Source organism: Temnothorax curvispinosus, unplaced genomic scaffold (assembly GCF_003070985.1).
Source record: "Temnothorax curvispinosus isolate PA1 unplaced genomic scaffold, ASM307098v1 QBEX01016584.1, whole genome shotgun sequence".
Lineage (NCBI taxonomy): Eukaryota > Metazoa > Arthropoda > Insecta > Hymenoptera > Formicidae > Temnothorax > Temnothorax curvispinosus.
Window position 1 is genome coordinate 94,738 of NW_020226364.1, and position 23,981 is coordinate 118,718.

A 23,981-nucleotide genomic window follows, 5' to 3' on the forward strand; every position below is an offset into this window, starting at 1 on the left:
AAATTTCTGAAGGGATCCGTCGTTTGAAAAACGACGAGATACTCGGTGAGATGTAATACATGAACATGGAGGGACGCATAGAGATGAGGTATTGAGTGCACCTGAGAAGCGAAGTCGCGGGGAGCTGTGTCACATGGCGAACGTGGATGAGCGCTGGACGAGCCGCGTGTCGAGTCGGCTCGAGTCGCGCCTCTCCTAATCGCGACGGCAGGAACGGAGCAAAACGGAGCAACGGAACGGTTGTGCGGTTGTGGCACAGCGCAGCAACACGGCGCGATGTGACACGGTACGGTGTGGCGATGGTGGCGCGGCACGGTGTGGCAGTGTTGGCGCGACGCGGCAGCAGCAACGTCGGCGCTGACGGTGGTGGCGATGGAGGTGGTGGTGGTGATGGTGGTGGTGGTGGTGCTGGTGGTGGTGGTGGTAGTGGTGGTGGTGGTGGTGGTGGCGGCGACGGCGGCGGCGGCGACGGCGACGGCGGCGGCGGTGGCAGTGTCAGCGAACGAGCATTGTTAGCCAGGCGAGAACGTAGTCAAGTGACGGCAAGGGGGGGTCGAGAAGGACTGGCGCCTAGGGTGCCTCGCCTGCCTTCGTAGGCGCGGTCACAGGAGGTTCCGCCTGATGCTGACGTACATCGACGGCCACCTTGCCAGCCCGTCCAATTGCGAGCTGCGCAGCGTGCGACGGTGGGGATGTGCACGGCGGTGACGCGCATGACGAACTTCCACCACAAGCGGCTCCGGGAGCCTCGGGAACCTCGGGCGAGCTGCGAGGCGAGGCAGTCAGTCGCTCTCAGCTACGACATGCATAACGCATGAGAGCCCGAGCGAGATCTTTCTAACCCGTCTCTCCTCCGTCGCCATACACACATACACATACACATACACACTTACATACATAGACACTCTCTCTCTCCTTCTCTCTCTCTCTCGCTCTCTCTCTCTTTCTCTCTCTCTCTCTCTTTTTCCTTATATTCTCTCACCCACACGCTCTTTCCACGCATACACGTATACCGTATGTATACGCACACGTACACTCACGTAAAGAGAGGGACATCTACCACCAGAAGGAACATACACGCACGACATCATATACCTATTCTACTCCCGCCGAGTCGAGTCTCTTCCGTTTCGCGATTACCGTCGTACGTCCCTTTACGCCGAGCCGGTCGGTCGGTCGCTCGCTGCTCGGTCGTCGGTCTGCGGTGGCAACCCCTGAGTGCAGTCGCGTCGTGCATCGTTGTCGTCGATACGTGTCCATCACGTCGGGGCTACAGACACGACGCCAGTGCGGAGTAATCCTCGCATCGCCGTAGACATCGCCGTCGTCGTCGCCGTCATCGAGACAAGATTAGTGATTACTCGACAAGTTCGAATCCCCACCAGGGATGTGTGACCTCGGCTGAATCGATATCCTCGTCGCGAGTGACTTCCCGACTCGACTCGAGGGTTGGCCAGTACATAGCCAGGAGGCGAGCTTCCGTTTCACGTGTGATTTTCGTGTGGGAACGAGAGTAGCCGCGACACCCAGGGCTGACGACAGAGAGAGAGCGCAAGAGAAAGAAGCAAAATTCCGGAGCGCCACGACAGAGCGGTGCTCCGATCTGGAAACGCGCTTTTCCTCCGCGGGGACCCACCCCGTCGGAGCGAACGAGAGAGAAACGGGATATCGACAATCCTCTCTCGCTACGGATTCGTCGATGTTGCCGTACTGTTGCATACATGACACTCTTGAGAAACTATGGACGAAACTTTGTCGAGAACGACGACCAGCTTCGTCTGGTCCTCGGTGTGTCGACGTGAATTGTGGATTGTGCAACGAGTGATCAGTGATTACTAAGAGATTTGCTCTTCGAGGATCATTGGATTGTGAGGTGACTAGACAATCGACGAAAGCTGCATTTAAGGTCCTGCGAGGAGATTCTACCGACAATCTTTCGATTCGTTCTCGTGGAATTTTCACTGAGTTATAAAATCTTCGTATACTTTCCATCTATATATATATATATATATTAACAAAAATCGGAAAGTTCAGAAAACTGTTTGCGAAAGGGGTGCGAGCGAAAAACGTACCCCGTGGACGTGTCCACGGTGGGGAACCACACTGAGAGGGTTTCGCGAAACCTCTCGACGAGGGGGAAGTAGATGGCCGCTACCACGTACATGCCGGTTAGTAGCGCAGTGTCTACCGACCTGGATGGTGGTTCAGGTACAATCGGGATGAACATCGCCGTGGGTGGCTATTCCTCGGGCTCGCCCCGTAGCGCCGCCGACGCTGGCGAGATGAAGTACATGCCGGCGCCGCAGCATCATCACCACCATCATCATCACCATCAGGTGACAGGCTCGCCGTCACCGAACGGACTTTCCCATCCGGCGAGTCTCTCGTCGGCGAATCCCTGGGTGAGCCTACAGCCCGGTAGCGATCCCTGGGCGGCCTCGATGGGCATGCACCATACTAGCCATCATCCTCATCATCACCCCCATCAAGCAAACTCGAGCCTTGATGTGAAACCGTTGACCGCGGCCGCGGCGACCGCGACGGACCAGGGTATGCACCATCGGGGCCCGCACCAGTCCCCGGGTATGGCCTCACCGCACTCCTGGCACGCACCGGTCGTCCCGTCGGCGCACTACAATCCGAGCGGTGGCGCGGCCTCGCCCACCACCCTCCAACAGTATCACGCAGCGATGAACGGCATGCTGCATCAGCATCCGCATCAACATCCACATCAGCTACACAACCATCAGACTGGTCTACCTCACCATTTGAGGGACGCGCACAATCACAGTCCACCGTCGGGGCATCCTCTGCACGCGGGTCATCCTCTCGACAGGGATCACAGCGCCGGCGAGGAGGACACGCCGACGTCGGATGACCTCGAGGCCTTCGCCAAGCAGTTTAAACAACGACGCATCAAGCTCGGCTTCACCCAGGCGGACGTCGGTCTCGCGCTCGGTACTCTCTACGGCAACGTCTTCTCGCAGACGACAATATGTAGGTTCGAGGCTCTACAGTTGAGCTTTAAAAATATGTGCAAGCTGAAGCCGCTGCTGCAGAAGTGGCTCGAGGAGGCGGACTCGACGACCGGCTCGCCGACGAGCATCGACAAGATCGCCGCCCAGGGTAGAAAACGGAAGAAGAGGACGTCGATCGAAGTGTCGGTAAAGGGTGCGCTCGAGCAGCATTTCCACAAGCAGCCAAAACCGTCGGCCCAGGAGATCACCTCTCTCGCGGACTCGTTGCAACTCGAAAAGGAAGTGGTCAGGGTGTGGTTCTGCAATCGGCGGCAAAAGGAAAAGAGAATGACGCCGCCCAATACACTTGGCGACGGCATGATGGAGGGTATGCCGCCGGGTCACCAGAGCCAGGGCGGCCTCCATCAGGGTTATCATCCGCAGGATCATCTGCACGGCTCGCCCATGGGTCACAGTCACAGTCCACCAATGCTCAGCCCTCAGGCCCTCACGGCCCACTCGCTCGCGGCTCACTAGCGTTCGCCGGGGCCTCCCCCGTTGGGCCTCGCGGTAACCTCGCAGAACTCGGCGAACGTGTCGTCGACGGCAGAGACGACGACACTGCCGCCATTCTATCATCACTACCTTCAGGCACGCACCGGCAGTTATACGACCTCGTAGCTGACCGACTCGCGGCGCCCTTTTTACCTATCAGACGGCGGCGCTCGTTATCGAGACGAAGGTACGGAATGGTGGCTCGTTCGACGAGATTCAACGGGGTTTAACGAGGCCGAGACCGGTCCACCGGGGAGGCTGAGGAGCTGACGCGCACGGTCAGTGATTTTTTTGTCGACCTTGACCGCGCGCCTAGACCCGGAGAGAGGATGAAAGCCGCACGGGGACGGAACAGAATAAGAAAAATACGGAGTAAGGAGAGGACGCGGTGCCGGGACTGTCGCCGCTGCCGTCGGCGAACATCGTGATTGTTCTTCGCCCGAAGTTCTTTAAGATATTTTCATCGACGAAGTATCATCCTCGTCGTCATCACCGTCATCGTCATCTCGCCGTTGTTCGCGCGGTTCCAGCTATTTTTACTTCATCGACGATGTCCCGGTGATAAGTGAAATGTCTTCATCGTGTTTTTCGCGACGTGACGCAAGAGGAGACCCAGTGGCGTTCTCTCGAAGGGTACCATTGACGGACACGTAGTGATGACGTTTCTCCTTCACGCGGCCAGGTCGGGGCCCGTTCGTTCGTTCGTGGAGTCTGAGCTAGATCGCGGACCTTGTTGGCTGTTCGCTGTTGTTGTTGTTGTTGTTTCATCGTCGCCGGTGAGCGGAAGTGGTTAACTCGACGGTCTCCGACGGGGACCGACCCAAGAAAGGACGGTTCGATAACAAGGTGCGTGGACGCGCAAGACTCGGGCGAGGGTGCGGTTAAAAGGAACGGAGGTTTTCTCTCTCTCGCCCGCGAACGAAACGGGAATATCGGACACGAGACACGGATCGCAAGGGTGTCTTTTCGCGCGCGTGCGATTCTCCCTTATCTTCCGCGAGGTCCGAAATTCGCGACGGACGAACGGGCGTCAAGAAAAAAAACATACGTAAGGAGCGAGTGCTGTGTTCGCACGGGATTTGCTCGGAGCAAACCCGGCGGATGATGTAACATAAGTAAATATGGACTGTAAATAATGTACTAGATAAAGCTAGTAAGTTAAGTGAGAGAGAGAGCATGAATCGTCATTGTCGTCGTCGTTGTCGTCGACAACGAGCACAAAAAACAGACGCGGGAGCTGGAATAAACGGAGGAAGGTGATATAAAGAGAGATGAGAGGAGGGAGAGAGACAAGGAGTATGCAGCGCAACAAAATAAAAAGAGGGACAGATTTTTATATATATATATAAAAGGACAAGATGCACATCGAAGAGAGACCGCGTATTGGAAAAGCGCGTGCGAAATCCTAGCGAGACAGCAAGACAGAGTTCCCCCCTCACGCGAAAAACCCCTTCTGTATAAAGAGTAAGTATCCATAAATATATACGTGTATATACCCACAAGTCTATATAGATGAAGATTTATTATTATATATAAATAGAAAAAGGATATATATATATATATATATATATATATATATATATGTATATGTATAGGAAGACACACGGAATGGCGTTACATCCGAAAGCTTTATGTCTATGTATAGATCGGAAGGTTTTAGCTATGTCTAATCATTATTGTATTATTATTATGTTTATTATTATATTGCTATTATTATATATTATCATTATTATTATTATATTATTGTGACGTTCATTGTCTGGTCTTGAGAAAACGTTGTGATTGTGGCACAAAATCCGGCGTTAACGCGAATTTATTATTATCGCTATTATAATATTCGCCATTATTATTATTGTCACTTATTATTATTATTATTCTTTATTATTGCGATTATTATAATTTTAATTATTATTATTGTCATCTCGTCGATATTAATATCATCGATATCTGTACTCCTGTACTGCCCGGGAGTCGAGCGCCGCGGAGCCGAGAATCTCGCGTCTTCCATCGCTGCTGGGCATAATATCGAAGAACTCTTCCTCTCTCGCTCTCTCGATCTGTCTCCCTTTGTCTCTCCGCTTCTCATCTCGTTCGTCTTCTCTCCTGTCTGGATAGTGACTCTTTTTTTTTCAAAGAGGCTTAGGCAGATGCGAAGCTGACGCGCACGGTTCGTACAGTACTATTTACTGAAAGTTTCTTACGTCACGAAGTATAGTATTAGACAATGATAAACTGTGTGATTTACGTGGAAGTTATTAATTATCCGATCAGTTTATGGTACAGTATAATTGTATTGTGAGGAATAATATGGGACGTACAATCTCGTATTTATCTTCTGTTATGTTATTAAATTCTACTGTCTTTAAATATCAGTGTGACGAAAAGCACAAAAAATTCGAATAGAATATTTGTACGAACCGTGGAGGAAAAAAAAACCATATTTCCCGCATAGAGATGGTTTATTTAGATTATTATGTATGTAGAATTTTAGATTATTATTACGTAGACCGGCTGCGCTTCTACCAAATTCTCTTTGGTTTGTTTGCCGATCGTCTCTATATACATGAATCGTCTCGCTAAGTTTCGGTTTCTGTTTCTGCGTAACTAATTTGCACTTGTCTGTGCGTGATATAAAATACCCAGAGATACTTGGTCGAAGGTGACGAAGCTGTTATTCTTGCCGTCGGTAAAATTAAGTTTGTCTTATGACCTCTAAACTTTAAATGAAATGGAAAATAATGAGAATAGGCGCGCGAGAACTTTCTTTCACATCATGTTTTTTGTAATAATTTCGTGTGATATAATAACCTTTTATATATATAGTATCGTATGTTATTATTATTATTATTAAAAATTGTGTTCAATGTTTATTCTCTAGAGACAATCTCGAGACTTTTTTCTGTTTTTAATTTAATTTATACAGGAAGATTTATTTAATCTAGTTAATTCTCGACAATGTTTTATTCCATAAAAGATTAGTGTTATATCGACAGATTTTCTCATAAGAAATAAACATGATTTTATACCCTCTAAGAAATTTAAATTGTGCCCCTCGAGCAACAACTCGAAATTGAGATGAGATCGATCGATCGTACATTCTGTTTTTACTCTTGCGCTTTGTCAAGATTTCACTTTCTGTTTTTTAAATGTTTTTTTAAAAGACATTTGTAGATAGTCACGTGTCTCGATGCTCCATTCAGCATCTCCGTGCTGACTATCTACACGGTTTCTTTTGCGACACGCTCTCTCGCTTCGATAATCGCGTTGATCACAGTAATCGAGCGTTATCGATGTTCCCAGTACGCTCAATAATATTTCCTGTATAATTCTCACATTATAAATTATTAATTCTGAAGATCGCGCTCTAGATCTGCATAAGGAAGCATCCGTCGCGCGACGTATTCTGCAAGAAGAAAATCCCCTTCTTTTTCTCCGACTGTCGCGGGTATTCTCGATCGAAGTCTCTCGGTCTCTCAGTGTCGCTTTGTTCCGCCGTTTTATATACATATATTTTTATCTATCGAGCCCTCTCGATCGACACGCCGCCTTTTTGCGGCTCTTCCTTGGCGTCGTAAAACGCGTAGGTGGTCGCGAACTCCATATAGCGCCGACGCACACCTTCGCCTTCTCTCTAGCGATTTATTTTCCACCTCAATCGTTGTGTGGTACTTGGCTGATCGCGCCGGTGTATCGAATGCCCACGCGAAACGCGCGGCGTCATCTCCTTTTCTTTTTCATCGCGGTAGGCTCGTTACACGCTGTGTCGCGCGGATTTATTTGTCTGGCGTCATCGGCTACTGCAACCGTTGTCATTACTAGCGCGTCCGCGGGTGCTGTTTTCCGCGGTTGTTTGTACGGCATGCAATCAACTTCAACGTGTTAACGAGAGAAATCCGGGATAAGATTTTGATTTGCCGGTTTTGCGAGGATCTTGTCACACGACTTCGATTTTGTGCGTTCCTCGCGAAAGTTGACATTGATTCATCCGATGAAGTCATTTCCCAGACATGCATTATTTCGACGGTGCTCTTGTACATTTTTTCATGATCTTTTTATGATTCTATTATTGTGCAGCATTCTTTGGTATGCGAAATAATACAATATTAAGTTTAGAAAATTGTTATTAATTACAAGATTTATATTACTATTCATATTCTTTGAGTATTATAGTTATAGTATTCCATGATTAGAATGACAGTACAAGCGACGCATTATAAGAGTCAGGTCATCGCAAAAAGCACATACTCGAAGGTCGCGTTCTTATTTGAATAAGGTGGTTCAACGAACCCGTTCGTCATCGTCTATTAATGCCCAAACTATTGTGTTGACATTACGCGTATTTACCGAAATGCCGACGGTAATTTATACACTTCCGCGGAGTCGTACTTGCGTCTGGCAGCCGGGGCCGCATAACGATGCATTAGGTGTGTATAAACTGCCCGGCGCGTTAATAGCACCTATAGTATCTACTTGCCGGACTAAAAGAGTCGTTTAGGGGGCGAAAACGTGCGCCGGGGCCGCGGCTTGTAATTCACGGCCCAATTTGGGAAGAGAGAGATTTTTATGGGGACGCGATCGTTCCGTGGCGAGCGCGTCACGGGGCTTTAATAAGGAGGGCCCCACCGCACCGGGGGGACTTTACGGACGGACCAACGTTACGCCGCACGACCCGCTAATCATCGTAATTTTTGATCGTTATAATGCGCTTAACGCATCGCGGGCTATTCATTTCCGTGATACTTCGACGGTTTCGGTAATGGCACGGCATTGGACCCAACCCCCCCCCCCTCCCCCCAAAACTTAGGCTCTGCTTAGGAGGTTTAGCCATTGCGTATCTACGACGTGACCACCAGACTTCGACCATTTATCAAATGAATCTAGTCCTCAGCACCATTATTCATAGAAAACTTCTTTGTTTAACTATGATAACGATACAAGAATCATGAAACACTTTTATTTCATTTCATGAAAATTTATTTGTGAAATTGATAAAAGCTAATAATGATATCTAATAACGAGAAATTTGAATAAAAACTTTCTCGGAGTTACTCTAATTCCACGAGTCACATTCTTATTCGTTTGTGCACTGATTAATCTATATTCTCGCTGCACTACGACCTTGAAAATTTACCTCGTTCATTACGATCGATCGTAGTTCCCTTTACGGATTAACATTTCCTAACAAATCAGTTAACGTGTATCCGCTCTTCGTACTATCGTGCGAACGCTTTAAGGTCTTATCTATGACTATCATAATGGATCGGTATAAGCATATTTGCTTACGAGACGAGCTTGGGAATTTTATGAGATCCGATATTAGGCCGTTCATCCTCCTGCGAGGATAGAGTCCTTCTCGCATTAGCGACGCTCGTTAGCTTACCCGTTCATTGGAATATAGACGTTTTTCTTTAACGTAATCACCGCGCCGTCGTCGAGGACGAATCAAATCCTTGTTAGGTCCATTTACCAATCCCGGCGTAATAGAAACGTATATATTCCCGCAGATTCGCTCTAAGAAATTTCAAGCGTTATGTCGTCGTTAAGCTCGCGCTAATGTTTTTCGTCAGCCTCATTGAGTATTACAATATCTTTCTCTGAACAACCCTCTTTTCTACATGATTACTGTCGTAAACTGATAAATAATTAATTCGGAGGACCACCAGCTGTAGAATACATCTAGAGAAATTATATAAATCTTGTTCAGCCTTGCTCGTCAACTGGGAATCGATTTCTTATTCTCCACTAATAAGATATGATTCACAATACAAATATCTGTTCTCTCGCGTGAATGACAGGATTCGAATAAATCTACCGCGTGGCGAGTTACAACATTTACACCTCATGAAAGTTTTAAGGAAATTTATTTAAGCATTATATCGTATGAAAATATTTCTAAATGTGATGTTAATAGATAATTTCTTCTTTATTAGAATGAAAAGTTCATCTTTTATGATTAGTAACGCATCGCTCTCTGCTCAAAATAGCAGCTCTGCTATATATTACATATGATATACTGATTACTGCAATTACGTGGACTATTATCAGTCATACATATTACTTCTGTGATTATTTGCTCAATTGGCTGCTGATGCTTATCGCCGTATACTCTTCTCACATTTCCTCGATTAAGCGCGATATATTCGATATGTCAAACACATCTTCGACTTCATTCGAGTTTATTCGCTTTTGAGAGGATCAAGCTTGCCTAAAAAGTAGTTATTCGACGAGGAATTTCACTGGTTATATCACCGACAAAAATATAATTTCTATAAACAATGTTCTCATACGTATCATCGCTCAAGCTCGGTATTAATAAAGCAGACGCTAATAAAGTAGTGTCCATGAAAATATTAATATCCTTGCCAGTACCTGTTTCTAACTTCGACGAGAAGTGTAATCTCGATAATTTTAATGAAATGTATAAATGACGTTGCGGAATTAATCAATTAAAAATTGCTGCAAATTGATCCGTACAGCGTAAAAAAACGCGTTATTTTATGAATGTTGTAGATGCGATTGACATGCGACGCTCATTATTAAAATGATTCAAAAGATTTCACTTGCGCCATTTGCATATACATATGTATATTTTTTTTATACGCTGTTCCGCATAATTCAATTGACGCTCTCGTGAATTATAAATTCCGCGCTGTGGAGATTGCACTGCACGTTGATTTTATGATGTGATCTTTTTTATTGTTGCATAAAAAGCTGTTAGCGAAACGAATATTGTTAGAGGGATCTTTTTCCGAGAGGCGCATCGGCTGCAAACTTTTCGCATTAGTTAATTACTCGCGTATTATAACAGTAATTGCGTCACGTTACAAATCGTGTAGAATACGCGTTAACGGAGATGTTAACGAAGAATTGTATGTGATATGCGCGATATTTAAAGTCAATCGCCATTTTATCTTTTGTTATTGCATGTTAGTTTCTGTTATTATTATTTTTTCTTTTTAATGAAGATAAAAAAAAACGACACACACACATACTTTAATGAAAGAGGGCGATCGAGAGGGCGAGGAAGAGAGAAAGAAGCGAGTAGATGCGTAATGTGCGTAAAGAAGATTTGTTGAGCCAACGGAATCGTCTGCCGTTGTTTATCGAGAGATACAAGAAAATACAATTCCCGTAAAATTTAGCAACATTTTACAACGTTTCCTTTTGTTTTGTTTGTACAATTTGATTGAGAGAGTGGAGAGGGTGGGAGGCAAATGCGTGGCTGGCAAAGTGATTTTGTTGTATCGACAAACGACTTTACCCATCGGCATCGGTGCGCGCTCGGGTGCGCGATTGCGAATCCGTTGCGAGAGAGCGACGGACGCTTATAATTTAACTCTCACGCAAAAAGAATGGGCGTCCCCGGGATCGAAATTAACGGTGATTGATCGCGCTGGGTGATTTTATTGGCTGAACAAATCGGACCGTTCGTTTTTTCCGGGCGCCGAGACGAGAGCGAGGGAGACTGATGCGAAATTGCGAAACGATGAATGAGACGCTGCGCCAAAAAATTCGACATTATTATTTTTTTTGTAAATGCAAAAGAAAAAATAGAACGGAAGAAAGGAGCGCAAAGCGAGCGAGAAGGAAAAAAAGGTACGTGTGCGACCGTGTACGGCGTGCGATTGGTGGAAAATCGATGTTAATTGTTGCGAATCGTGGCATCGTGCGATTGCTGGCGAACGTGTTCGGACACGTGGAGGTCGAGGAGCGCGGTTGTTCGTTAAGGAAATTAAGGAAATCCTTTTCCGGGCGAATCGGCGCGCGCAAACGCGAAATTGGACAATTGCTAATTGGATCATGTCCCGAGGTACGTTTCTTTTTTCCTTCCTCTTTGTGGAATTGACAATAATCGTGATTTCGCGAAACAACCGCACTCTTCGATTCGCGTTCTCTATCGCCCGTGGAAAGTGAAATCGGTATAATTTCGATAAATTCAATTTTATATATACATGTATATTATAAATGCAATGATATACATACATGTATGTATATGTGTATGTATGTATGTATATACAGTGTATTTAAAATAGCTGATAAAAATATATTTGAAATACTATTTCGTTTGTATTTTTGTATTATTTTCTATTAAATTTTTATTTCAAATTTGAAAGATCTTTCTCTGAATATTTTGTACTTATATTTCACATTTGCATTGTATTTTCTTATAAAATCAGTTTTATATCTGGGACAATTAGAATGAGAATTCATGAAAATTATATTGATTTCGATCCATAATTTCGCATTGTCTTGAAATGTCAACGCGTGTGGATGTTGCGAATTATGAGTGATATGCAAACGAGAGAGAGGCGACAGAAAGACATGTAAAGGTACATCTATAGAGATACACACGAAATCGTTAAACAATACGCATCTGTAAACGATTCTTTTTCCCCCCGCTCCTCTTTTTCCATGCTGTATATTATTAATATAATTAAATCTTAATTATTATATTAACGTAAAAATAAAGATCTGGCGAGTGATGGTGAACACGATTTTGTTAGAATGGCGGAAGCTAAATTACTATTGAATTTCGATTAATAAATGACATGAAAGTAATGTGCAACATACACCTGGCGTTTTGCTTTATTTGCCGGATCATCATCACCTATATGGCCGAGAAATTCTCACCTTTTTCTACCTCGTCGATATTTTATGTACGTCAGTGTCGTGAGAATAGAATCGTCCTACGATTCCCCCTTGTAAATTATTTCTTGTACCATAATGTTGATTGTTCAAATAAATGCGAAAGTGCGATATTCCTATTTGGGGTTTTGATCATTACAATCTGCATAATTCATGTTTCGATAGGTAAATATTCCATGCACGAGATAAGGTCAGTAGACTTTGAAGCGACTAGAAAGCTGTAGCAATAGTACGATAAATTTCATAAAAACGAATAGGTATTTACATACGGGACACGTGATTGACCAAAATCAGTTGTTCATTCGTTTCGTAATAGTTGGGTTTTTACAGGACTTTTTTTTTTACTTCACAATGGATAAATCTTAAACTACTCGAGGTCTTTAAAGTCTTCTCTTTTTTTTTTGTCGGATCACCGTGGGCGAACACTTTTACTCTCGCGTCTCATTTCCATCCGTGATGTATCCATGAATAATTACGGTAAAAGTTCATTCGCGCGACTTAATCGTGGCGTGGTGGTATTGAAGTCTTTCATTGCATTAATTAAGAGCTTAATGAACAACGTGAGCGACGTGAGGAAACGGCGAAAAATGTGTATTCGCACGCATAATCGATCGAACCTGAATAACTCTTCATCTCTCCGAAGACCTTTTCCTCGCGATTGTCTCTTGTTTCCATGGACGAAGTCCGGGGACTGTTTGTCGATCGACGGCGAGAGAGAGAGAGAGAGAGATACCTCGCCCGATCGCTCGATTATTCTCTTCGTACATCGCATCGCGTGTAATTATCGCACGATATGACGAAATTGCCGTGACGGCCAAGTGACAAGCGGGATAATCGCACTTTGCAGAGAAAAAAAAAACGCTTGAGATTAGTGTTGCGCTAGTGAAATCCATTAAACGTTTATGATATTCTCTGGGATGGGCACATGTCCTAGCATCACTAACAAAGAATATTGTTCAACTCGCGCTAAAGCAATTGATCAAACGATCTCTCGTATGCGAGTCGGGATATTAATTGTGTATTACATATTACGTTCTAAAATTAATTAATAGTAAATTATGTAATTAGAACTGTATGCATGCGACACGCATATATTTAAAAGTCTCATTAGTCGATATACACGGTCGAGCTTTTAATATCTAACTATATATTTCAAGTAGTTGATAACTTTCAATGATTTTTCATTTTATTAATGCCTTAGTATATATATCCGCGTTTTATATATTTATTTAACGTGTGTGTGCTTTATGCTCCGCAAATTGTTTTATCATTTCGAAGCAGTCCATTACGCAAAGAAGGTTGGAAAACATTGCTCTAACGTTCGTGAGATTCCAGCGAGAGCTTGGTGTGTTTGCTCATCATCGAACGCGCATCGGGCTGACTTCGAAGGTGTTTCTCGCTACGCCTACGGTTACGCATCGAAGGCTCGTGTCGTTGTTGCTTATCGCGAAATCGAATATCGTGGCATGTTTTACCTTGAAGAAGCAGTCGCCTCCTCCCAGGGATTTTATTGCTCGAATCGTGATGCAATCCGAAATAAAAAAGGCTCTAACATTGGCTTCATTCAATAATAATAATTAATTAAGTAACACGTATTTCTTTTTTTGTTCGTCAAGCTTTTCGATTTAGATTCGTATGGTTATTTAATTACTGTTTGCCGTCAATAGAATCCCGCGGCCAGTCTCGCTGCTCGTAATTAAGCCATTTGGAATATCTGATTGAGAGATCTCGGAATATCGTCATGTTTATTATTATTTATTCCAATCTCTGTATCCTCTGTTATTCCGTAAACGTCACGTAAATATAGCTCGATCGATTGATAAACTGGAATCAACGTAAAAGTTTTACAATCGAGTGAAAAACTGTGCAAAGAAAAATGGTAATTTTAGACGAAAGAAAAAAATAAACATGTTTATATATGCAGAAGGATTTATAATATAATTAAAGATGAAGCATGTGAAAAAAAATGTGATTAATGTTTTCTTCGTAATTAACGACTTGACTTTAGCACGGAAAATATCGATCTATCTAATGTTTTTATTTCAAGCGCATTATTTCAAAATATTTTGCACGTATTTACGCTGCAATTTTGTCGATCGACGTTTAATTATGCATTCTCGATCGTGTTTTTCTCCTGTCTGATACTCGCTGCGAGGGAAATTACGCGAGACCGATGAAACTAATCGCTACCAAACTCGGAGGGCAAATAGTAAATTATTATCGCAGCCGAAATCGTCCTCGATTTAGCGTAACAAGATTCTGCTATCGCAATCAGTATGTCGACGTTCATTTCGTCGTGTCACACAGGTGGTCTCAACGCTGATCCTTTTCGCTGAAATTATTGGTTGGCGCGACACGCTAAATCCGGAACGGAAAATATTTAGATCAGCGCACGTCGAACGAATTCGACGGTTTGTCTGCGCTATTTCTACGTGATTATTCTACGCGATCGTGAATTAATTGGAGGTATATCACATTTGGTCCAATTTTTCCACGTTGATTAGGATGACGGGGGAGAAAGCCTTTTTATGCGGCAATAACGTCACGCTGTTACACGAAAATATCACGCGAAGTACCTCTACACGATATTTCAGGATATACTGCTATCGATTTATCAAAAACAACCGCCGTATACAATTTATTAAAACAAGCGAATTCAATTCGATGAATACCAGATCATAAAATACGAATTGTACAAACAAGTAATTTTGCTTGTAGAATGCAGAATGCATCTAAGTTGATCAAACCTTATAAGAAGTCAATTCTAATAGAAATATTGAGAGTAATATTCTATGGATACCTGTAATAAAAATCTTTTGAGATTCCTGGACCAATCTGTGGAGCCAATTATTTCCTAACGAACAACTGATACCTACAAATTTTCTAGTTTTGTTAAAGGGAGAAAAAGAGCCCCTTATTATTCCTCTGAAACAGCAGGTCTGATATATCTTCCTGTTTTACAACTTCAATTTCTCTTTAATTACTAGTTTACCACCGCAAAATTAACAGGTGCAAGAGGGGTTGCTAAAGATGTTAATATATCGACGGGATAAGCGTGCGTAACGTTTCTTCTAACGCGATGCCCAATTGTGTAACGGATTTAAAGCTCTTTAACCACTTTTCTCGCGTCACGCCAAACGAATATGACTGACCATTATACTCCGAATGCATGCGTTTGTCTCGTAAATCTCGTCCGAGTAAGCTATACTCGGAGACGTTTTTTTTTTTACAATCCGCCGAATCTATTCGGGGGTATAATACTCCTCTCCTGGATGTTTTTCGTGACGGGGAAAAAGGTCACACAGGGCACCGCTCCTGTTCGTCCCTGCTGCATCTCGCACGCGGTTGCGCGCGCGCGCGCGCGCGAGTGTGAGGGTATTTTTACAATCGGTTTTTACACGCATTGTTCGCGGTTTATGTCGCGCTTATTTTTACGGCCGTTAAAGGCGAAAGAGTATGATCGCGCGGCCGCGAAACAACCCGTCGATTTCATTGCCTGCGTTCGCTTCCTGCTACGGCTTCCCCATGCGCAAACTAACCATCTGATGCATTATTCAATGCTTCATCTTTTGTCTAAAAAATCACAGATAATTCCATTCAGAGTGATAATCAAGTTTTATCAGAAAGTAATAAAGAGGAGTCATAGATTTATCTTAAAGGTGTAACGTAGGTAAGCGATGCAAACTAAAAATTTCACGCTCCTCAATTTTAACAATTTCCTCTTTTGGCTTTAGTTCAGTGAGGAGGGAAAGGGTTACAGAGCGTCCTGTAAATTCTTGGCGCATAAATTTTTGTAGGTCGCGGATAAACGCGCTTATAATTTCCGGAATTAATTCCGAAATAACGTCGTGGAAACCCCGGCGACAATAATACACGTGGGAAAAACGGCGTAAAAATCTTCGGAACATTAATATGCAAATTTCACGCGCGACGATTACGCTGGTGGCGAAGATCGCGGCTTCCTGACGATGACGGCGTGGCGATCTCCGCCAATCGAGGCGAATGGGCGTCACGGTGAAGGTATCGCGTTACAATCTACTCACTTCGGAAGCGCGCAAACATGCTCCGGGTATAATCTCTGCTGAGAGAGTAAAAGACAGGCGGGGATAATGCCGATAATCATAATCGCGGTCGTCGATAGCCGCGGTGGGCCCGGTGATTCGCCGCCATCGCTCGGTTCGATGCCTGTCGGTGATATATCGGGCATGTCGAGCCACCATCGCATCGACTTTGAGCGCATTTTCTTTGATGAATTTACGGTCGATTTTTTTTGCTCAGCAAAGATATCGAATTAACGTTTCCTGGATGACAAGTCACTGACAACAAGTGTATTTTCGAGAATTAAATTTTGAAAAGATAGGTATTATGTTTTATCCTTGAAAAAATATCTAATAGACTTTAACAGCATTATGATGAGAATAATAGAAGCTGCAAACAAAATATTGACTGGTGTAAACAAAAAATCTGTGTCCATTAGGGAAGAATCTGTTTCAGATTTAAAAGACGTGTTATTAAAGATCGCTAGGGCGATGCGAGCGATCCTAATTTCGCATGCCGGTGCACGCCGGTCGTGCAGTCCGTAACAGAGGTGACGATCAGGTGGCTGACACGTGGCTTCCGGTTCCTATAGTGCTAAGAGAAAGAACGGTGTTGCCCGATGCGCGATGTTTAAGTGCCCGACGCTGCCATCCAGGGGTATCCATGCGAGGCAGATTATTATGTTAATGTGCGAATTTCGACTTTAATTATGTGTGGAAATGTGCATCTGATTAAGAGGCATCACGCAGGTAGTCGGGAGGGCGCAGAAAGGCGAGATTTGCCCGCGAAACGTAAGCACTTTAGCTCAGCGCGTCATTGCTCCTCGACGAAGAATAAGCGAAGCGCGATGCGTTCTATGATTACGCTGTTAATTAAACGCATATATAGATCCTAAATAGGTTTCCAAACGGGAGTTTGTACATCAAAATACGCTAGAATTATTGTTAACGAATTACATGTTACAATTAAATTGTTTAGTGTAAGAATTGCATACGTTCTATTTAAAAGACACTTCTCTGTCTTTTCTCTTTCAAAATTAAATCAGGAAATGTTGATCATGCAATATTGCAAGATAAATGACAATGGTGACGTCGCGTTCATTTCAACGCACTTGTTCTGACTGATCATGATACATAGGTACATACGACAATCTTGACAAATCAATATTAAATTACGATAGTCCATTAGTTGTTTCGTTATTATCAATATCAATCGTTTAATTATATCATGCAACACAACGTACTGATTTACTAAAATTATATAACCGCATCACATGACAATATATATCTCCGCGTGAAACGTTTAAATCTCTCCTTAAATGGCGTTCGTAAAAACACGACACCCTTTAAACATCGTTATTATAAAACCATCTCTTTCGTTCTACCGATTACACCGCCCCTACTTGCCCTTTCTCTCCGGGACTGGGATCACAAACGTACTAATTTGACGCTACACCTGTCACATTCTCGTTAGCTCCCCCGCCATTGACAGTGACATCGGTCACTTCGGAAGTCGTCTTCCCCCTTTCCGTCGTCTCGTCACGATCCACCGATCGGTGTGCTCTCCGGCCGGTCAACGGTAACAACGGCTTCTACGATGAGAGCAGACAAGGGAAAGAGACAGGGAGATAGAGAGGAAAAAAAGCAGCGCGTGAAACCAGGTGCCAGCCAGGAAATCGTCGGATGGTTTCACCTCGGCGATGCGTGACACGCGCGAACAATGAGCGGCGCGTATCGAAAGGGGGTGAAACTGACCGACAAGCGAGAGAAAGAAGGGGGGGGAGAAAGCGACGGACAGAGCCGCTTGATGAGGGAAGGAGCGAGGCAGGGGAAAAAATCCGAGTCCTCCGAGGAGAAAGAGAGGGAAAGTTGGGAGAAGAGAAAGGGAAACGCAAACGAGGGACGGACAAACGAGGAGAAAGACGAGAGACGACGGGAAAAACGATGGACGGAAGGGGGCGAAAGCGAGTGAGAAGCGCAACGAAGGGGGTAGATGCGAGGAGGGGATGATAACGGAGTGGGATGGCTGATAAGAGAGGGACGCGTTTCCTAGGGGAGGGAGGAAAGGGGGAAGAGCAAAGGGATGGAAGTGGAGGGAGAAAGCGGCGCAGGCGCTAATCAACCCCTATCAACCCCTCCGATTCACCGGCGGACATGCGCTCTGGGGGCTCGTGTTCGCATTTCCTCCCCGTGTGTTCTCCTTCATCCCTCTCCTCCGATGGTTTCGTTCACACCTACTGAAATTATTGTTATAGGCGTAGCACGACGTCTGCATGGGCTCACGCGTGCACATTGCAATTTGCGCTCTGCGACGCTTCGTCCTCGGGATCCGTGCTAACCGTGCCGCTTTCTTCGACGATACCAATCGACCCGACGAACGTTTTGGCCTTCCTAGTTTCTAAAATTATAATGTCGACTTCTTCAATATCTTTCATTTGAATCTCTGATCCAATCTCTTTCCAGGATTTCGTTTACGTTTTCTACGTCTTCCTCGATGCGTTGCAATAATGTTTCCTTTGTTTTGCTCTCGCGTAGAATTCTTTTAAAAATTGAATATCTATCGTACAAATACGTAATCCAAGCGCAAAGAAACCTTCTTAAATAAATCTTGATAAAGGAGAATAAAGTGATTGTAGGAGGGAAGAATAACTTATTGGTGCGTCAATCTCAGTACGATCCCTATTTGAGTACTAAAATATCAGGAGACGTGAAAGGGTGGTTTAATGGAATTGGCATATGGGCGGATTCCGGTTCTCGTTATCACGGCGCCAATCCCGATCGCCTTCCTGACATTCCACGGATCGCGCATTAGCGAGGCGTGAACGCCGCGCCGCACCGCGATCGGTCGGCATTGCATTGATTTAATAGCCGATTGATAAAAGTGGCCGCTCGTACAAGAGACCGGTAGCCGCGTACGAAGTCGTTACTACACGTTACCCGACCTTATCTGGAATACCATAATTATACTTAGCGACACCTCTCTCGCTCTACTGCATCTTCATCTTGAAATGCCGCCGTCGCGCGCGCTTTGTTCGTCGGCATTCCACGCGCGTACTCGCAAGGTACGAGTAGATCTCGACATTTTGCTGCCATTGGTATAAGCTGTTTCAAAGAGAACGACCACAATACCTTCAAAAGCGACGTAACTGATATTGTCGAGAACAAGAAGCTCCCTGTTATCTATTTTCCGACATATATGTGACGCTCGTATATTTCTTTAATTTAATTATATTTTATTACATCCTCTAAATTATTCGAAATTTTTTTCTTCTTACAGTAAGTCGTTACGCACACTCTGTGTAACGACAAGAAACGAATGAAAGATAACGTGTACGCGCGACCAGGTAACGCCGGCTTTAATTATAGAATACGCGCGCACGTAGAACCCCTCGCTCGCCTGTCGAGCACGTCGCTCGAACCCACAAATTGTCGTTACTTCTGTTAATTAGTTATTGACGAACATTTCGCCACTCCTTTAATGGTTCTCTCTCTTTTTCTCTTTCGCTCTCGGAACACGGAGCATAACGAACGCATAGACGCAATCGTTCTTGCTCGCGTACATATAAACGTTTTAGACGATGTGACGAGGAAATGGAAGTGCGATCGTTGCGAAAATAATGCGCGTTCAAACCGCAAAGCGCTATCCAAGTATTAGCTGAATAAGTCTTTTCCCCGAGTGCGGTCACACGCAAACTTACTCACTCTTCCTTATTCATTCCTCATTCACAAATAACTTAAGCAATCGAGGAAACATTTTTAACGTACGATTATTTTTTTTTATACTCATCGTAAAGGGTGAAGTAATTAAAAATAGAATTCTTGCTTATATCTTACCGATATATCATCGCATTTATTGAAGCAACTTAACTCCATGGTAGCTCTTTCAATCTCACATTTAGTCATAGGTGAGAATTAATGGTACAACATTTATCTTGTAAAGCTTGATTTTGACGAATCGATCACTCGTTTTACTTGTTTTCTCGGGAGACGTTTCACGCGACATTTCCGTGGCATTCAGCACACAATCTTAAAATCTCCGCTCATCGAATAAGTCGCAGGAAGAGGTGTCTTTACCTACCCTTATGGTTCGCGAGATTTTCCTATTCCGCTGCAACAGAGCGGCAGCAGCCTCCTTTTCTCAAGGTAGTCACCTCGTTGACATTCCACGAGTGTATTAGCGAGGCGTGAACAGATCCTGACACCAGCGCATTGATTTAATAGCCGATGCCCACACTAGGATCTTCGTAGCGCATCGCCGCGCCGTCTTCTTTATATATACGAACGGACGTAGGTACGTACCTACGTGCATACGCGGCACGCGTGTGCGGAGGAAACAATTGAACGCCATCCTTCCCTCTCTCCGTTTTTCTCTCTAGACCTCTTTCTCTCCCTTTGACCGCTGTTCCATCGAGCTCTCTCGCTCTCTTTCTCTCTTTTTGCCTCTCTCTCTCTCTCTCTCTCTCTCTCTCTCTCTCTCTCTTTCTTTCTCTCTCTCCTTGTAGTTCCCTTTCTCGCGCTCTGAAGCTTAATAAGCATCGCTACCTACATTCCATTTCCGGTGACGCTGACGTCACTCAACAATCCGGCTACGGAGAGCGAGCGTGAGCCGCGTACGCGAGACTTCATCCATCGTTTACGTATCTCCGCACCAAATTTTTCATCGCGGCTTCCCATCGCTTAAAAATCGCGCAAGCCTCGCGGTTAAATCGACGAAACACGATTGATTCGGATTTAACGAATCGAGCGGTAGTGAAGACTTTCTTTTTCCAGGCGTTTATACATATTTTACCTCAAAATGCTGAGATGATTAATTGGTCTCGTAAGAAAACTCGCGCACACGTGCGCAAATAGGCGTGAATCTCAGAATCACATAACGTACAATTGTGTTTCGCTATTTTTAAATTCTTTGCACATTTTCGTTGATCAGTTTCACGAATCCAACATCGGCGTGATCGAAAACACGTCGACGCGAAACGACATCACCATCTAACGATCGTTCTCGGTCCCACTCGAGACTCTTGGGACGCGCGAACTCGTCAATGTTAAGTACCGGATCCACTTTGCGGGAGATTCCTCGGGATCGTCCTTATGCCAACCTTGTTCACCTCTTGGCCATTCTTTTTTTTCCGTCGATTTTCTGTTTCTTTTTTTCTCGCGAGATCGGGTAGTGGTCGCGGCAAAACGGACCGAGCGATAGAGAAAGAAAGAGCGAGAAAGAAAGGGAAGGGAAAAGAAACGGGGAGACTGAGGTGATGGAGACAAACATATAGAAATCGAGAGACGGACGTAGCGTAAGAAGGAAAGGAGAGAACCGATCGTGCGTCCGACAGCAACATAACCAGGTAGGCCTTGAACAGAGAAAAAAAAAGACTCGGGGACCCACGCGCATATACGACTCTCTAGGAGTGTTGGCTCGTATATAGAGGCATTCTCGACTGGCGCTGCCGGGCAAAAGACAGATAAATAACTCAGCTATGGCATTGGCTAAGTAAACGAGCCTACGCATACGCTCGTGAAACGTACACCTGTACGTCCACGGTGTCGTGTACGTGCGTGTACAACGTGTGCAACGTGTATGCACACGCACGTCACACGGCGACCGCGGTACATCTCTTGTACGGTACACGTTTGCGTAGGCGGACCTATCCGTGTACGTCGTGATTTTTTTCATTTCGCGTGCACACGCATAACTGTACGTGCGTTCGTGCATACGCGTTCGAAAATATGCGTGCGTGTGCCTGCACGCTTACGCACAGCCCGCCGCGTCGGTGCAGCGCGATAAAGATTGAACGCTCCTTCGAGAGAGCACCGCTCTTTTAGGTAGCCGAGATCACGTCGGGATCCGCCGACGCTCGTCTGACTTATGCCCGCATTACCTTACACTGCCCGCGGAAACGCGCTTGGCCGCGGAAACGACGGGACCGACACATTTGTCGAACCGCAGAAACGTGGGGGACGGCCTCTCCCCAACGCAACCTGATCGGCGATATTACCTCATTGCTATCTTTTAATGCCTGTGCTTTATTTTGAGGAATTATCTCGACTTCCAGCGAAGACAATGAATGAGGAATCTAGAATTTACTTTCAATCTTTCCGAGGCTTTGATACGCACATCTGTCACTTTTTGAAAGGATCATATTGAAAAGTAATAATTAATAGTTAACTGAATTATATACGAATATTAGTAAATGCAGCTTCATCATACGTACATAATATATTTATTGTCCCTCGTGTATTTTTTTAGTCACACTTATCTCTAATAATAATCACTAAATAACTCAAATAATGATTTCTAATAACTGATATAATGCATCTACCTTGATATTATATATCTATCGTCTCGGAAAGGATACGACGAACGTGTCTTATACGCATATTGCAAATGGAATAAGCGTTCCGTGCAAACAATCCTGGTGCGTGCATCCCTGCGAGCTCCACCGTTCTTCCGTGGCTCCATTACACCTCCATAAAAGTGCCCCGACACCCGGTAGTGAGATTTGGCACTTGTAGAATGAACATCGCATGCAATGGAGATACGAACGAACTGACGGACGGTCGGGCGCACGCCTCCTTACTCACTTATAAAGTTAATTGAGGGCAAACGTCCACCGCGGTCTACTGACTAACCCGAAAACATTCGTCGGAAAAAGCTTGCGTGAAACCATCGCAGAAATTTATTTTCGACGTATTAAAAAAAAAATTCCCCTTATTTCTGTCTCCGCGACACGTTTCTGTCATAAATATTGATATATCTCATCCATATATACTTCTTTGTACATTTTTTGTACATTATATATTAAAAATAATTTTTTTCAAAGACTATGTTTGCGAAGCTATGGTTAACTCCGATTAGACAGGTATACTCACAAAATCGTTTTCAGTTACTTCCGAGTAAAGTGCCGCGCCGGTGAGCGTCATGTGTCGTAAATGCATCTCGACTTCGCGAAATGCACTCCGTACGCGAAACGTGTAATGACAGGCTGACACGCCGTGACATAAACGCGACCCATATTCGTCAATCACAAGACAGCCGGAATTACCGATGTATGTGCACGTTTATATGTACGTGTGCCTAAAAATAATGAAGAAGCTTTTATGATAATTTGCAATACGCATTGACATGTAGCCGAGAGTCAGAAGTTATGGAGCGAGACAAACTCCAACGTGAACAATTGCGCGTGACGCGACAGATCTATCAATTCTTCTCTTACGATATTTTCTCTCTCTCTCTCTCTCTCTCTCCCCCTCCCTCCCTCCCTCCCTCCCTCCCTCTTTCTTCTTTTTCTTTCTTTGTTTTCTGTTTATACAGATTAGGTAATGTCAGAGAAAAGGAGATTTTTTTTTTATTATCGTAATCAGTAAATGTATCGACTGTGAGCATCCGTTTTCGTTGACTTATCATTTTACTCGCGTTCCGTCGTCGCTGACCTTCGCAATTGCAAAGTTACTCGCCGAGAGTCTGCGTTTTGAAAAGCATTCACGATAAGTTATTACATTTTAATGGCCTTCGGCAAAGCACTGGGGTCAAAACACAGATATCGGTGTGTCGAGACCAGTTTCTGCATTTTTCTCGAGAGCGCGGGCAAAGTTTGTTCTGAATTATTTATGAGAGTAGAGTGTCGCAGTGATATGATTATGGATTTTCAGTGGGTAGACTGGTGCTTAAGAGCATGTAACAAATATATGAAAATTTCATTAAATCACTCATTTCTCACTTGTAACTCGAAAGATATTAATGTTCCAAATATATATCTGTTATATTTTTAAAATCGAAATTAAAATTGAA

At 44.4% G+C, this 23,981-nt stretch overlaps 1 protein-coding gene across 1 annotated transcript in view; it reads left to right on the forward strand.

Annotated features, from left to right (window-relative positions):
- Positions 1 to 549: 549 nt before the first annotated feature.
- Positions 550 to 23,981, forward strand: part of LOC112466829 (POU domain protein CF1A) — a 45,009-nt gene continuing 21,577 nt past the window's right edge. The window contains exon 1 of the mRNA XM_025035157.1: positions 550 to 4,976. Coding sequence (XP_024890925.1) covers positions 2,145 to 3,494 — 1,350 coding nt within the window. The 5' untranslated portion in view covers positions 550 to 2,144 and the 3' untranslated portion in view covers positions 3,495 to 4,976. The remainder of the gene's footprint in view (positions 4,977 to 23,981) is intronic.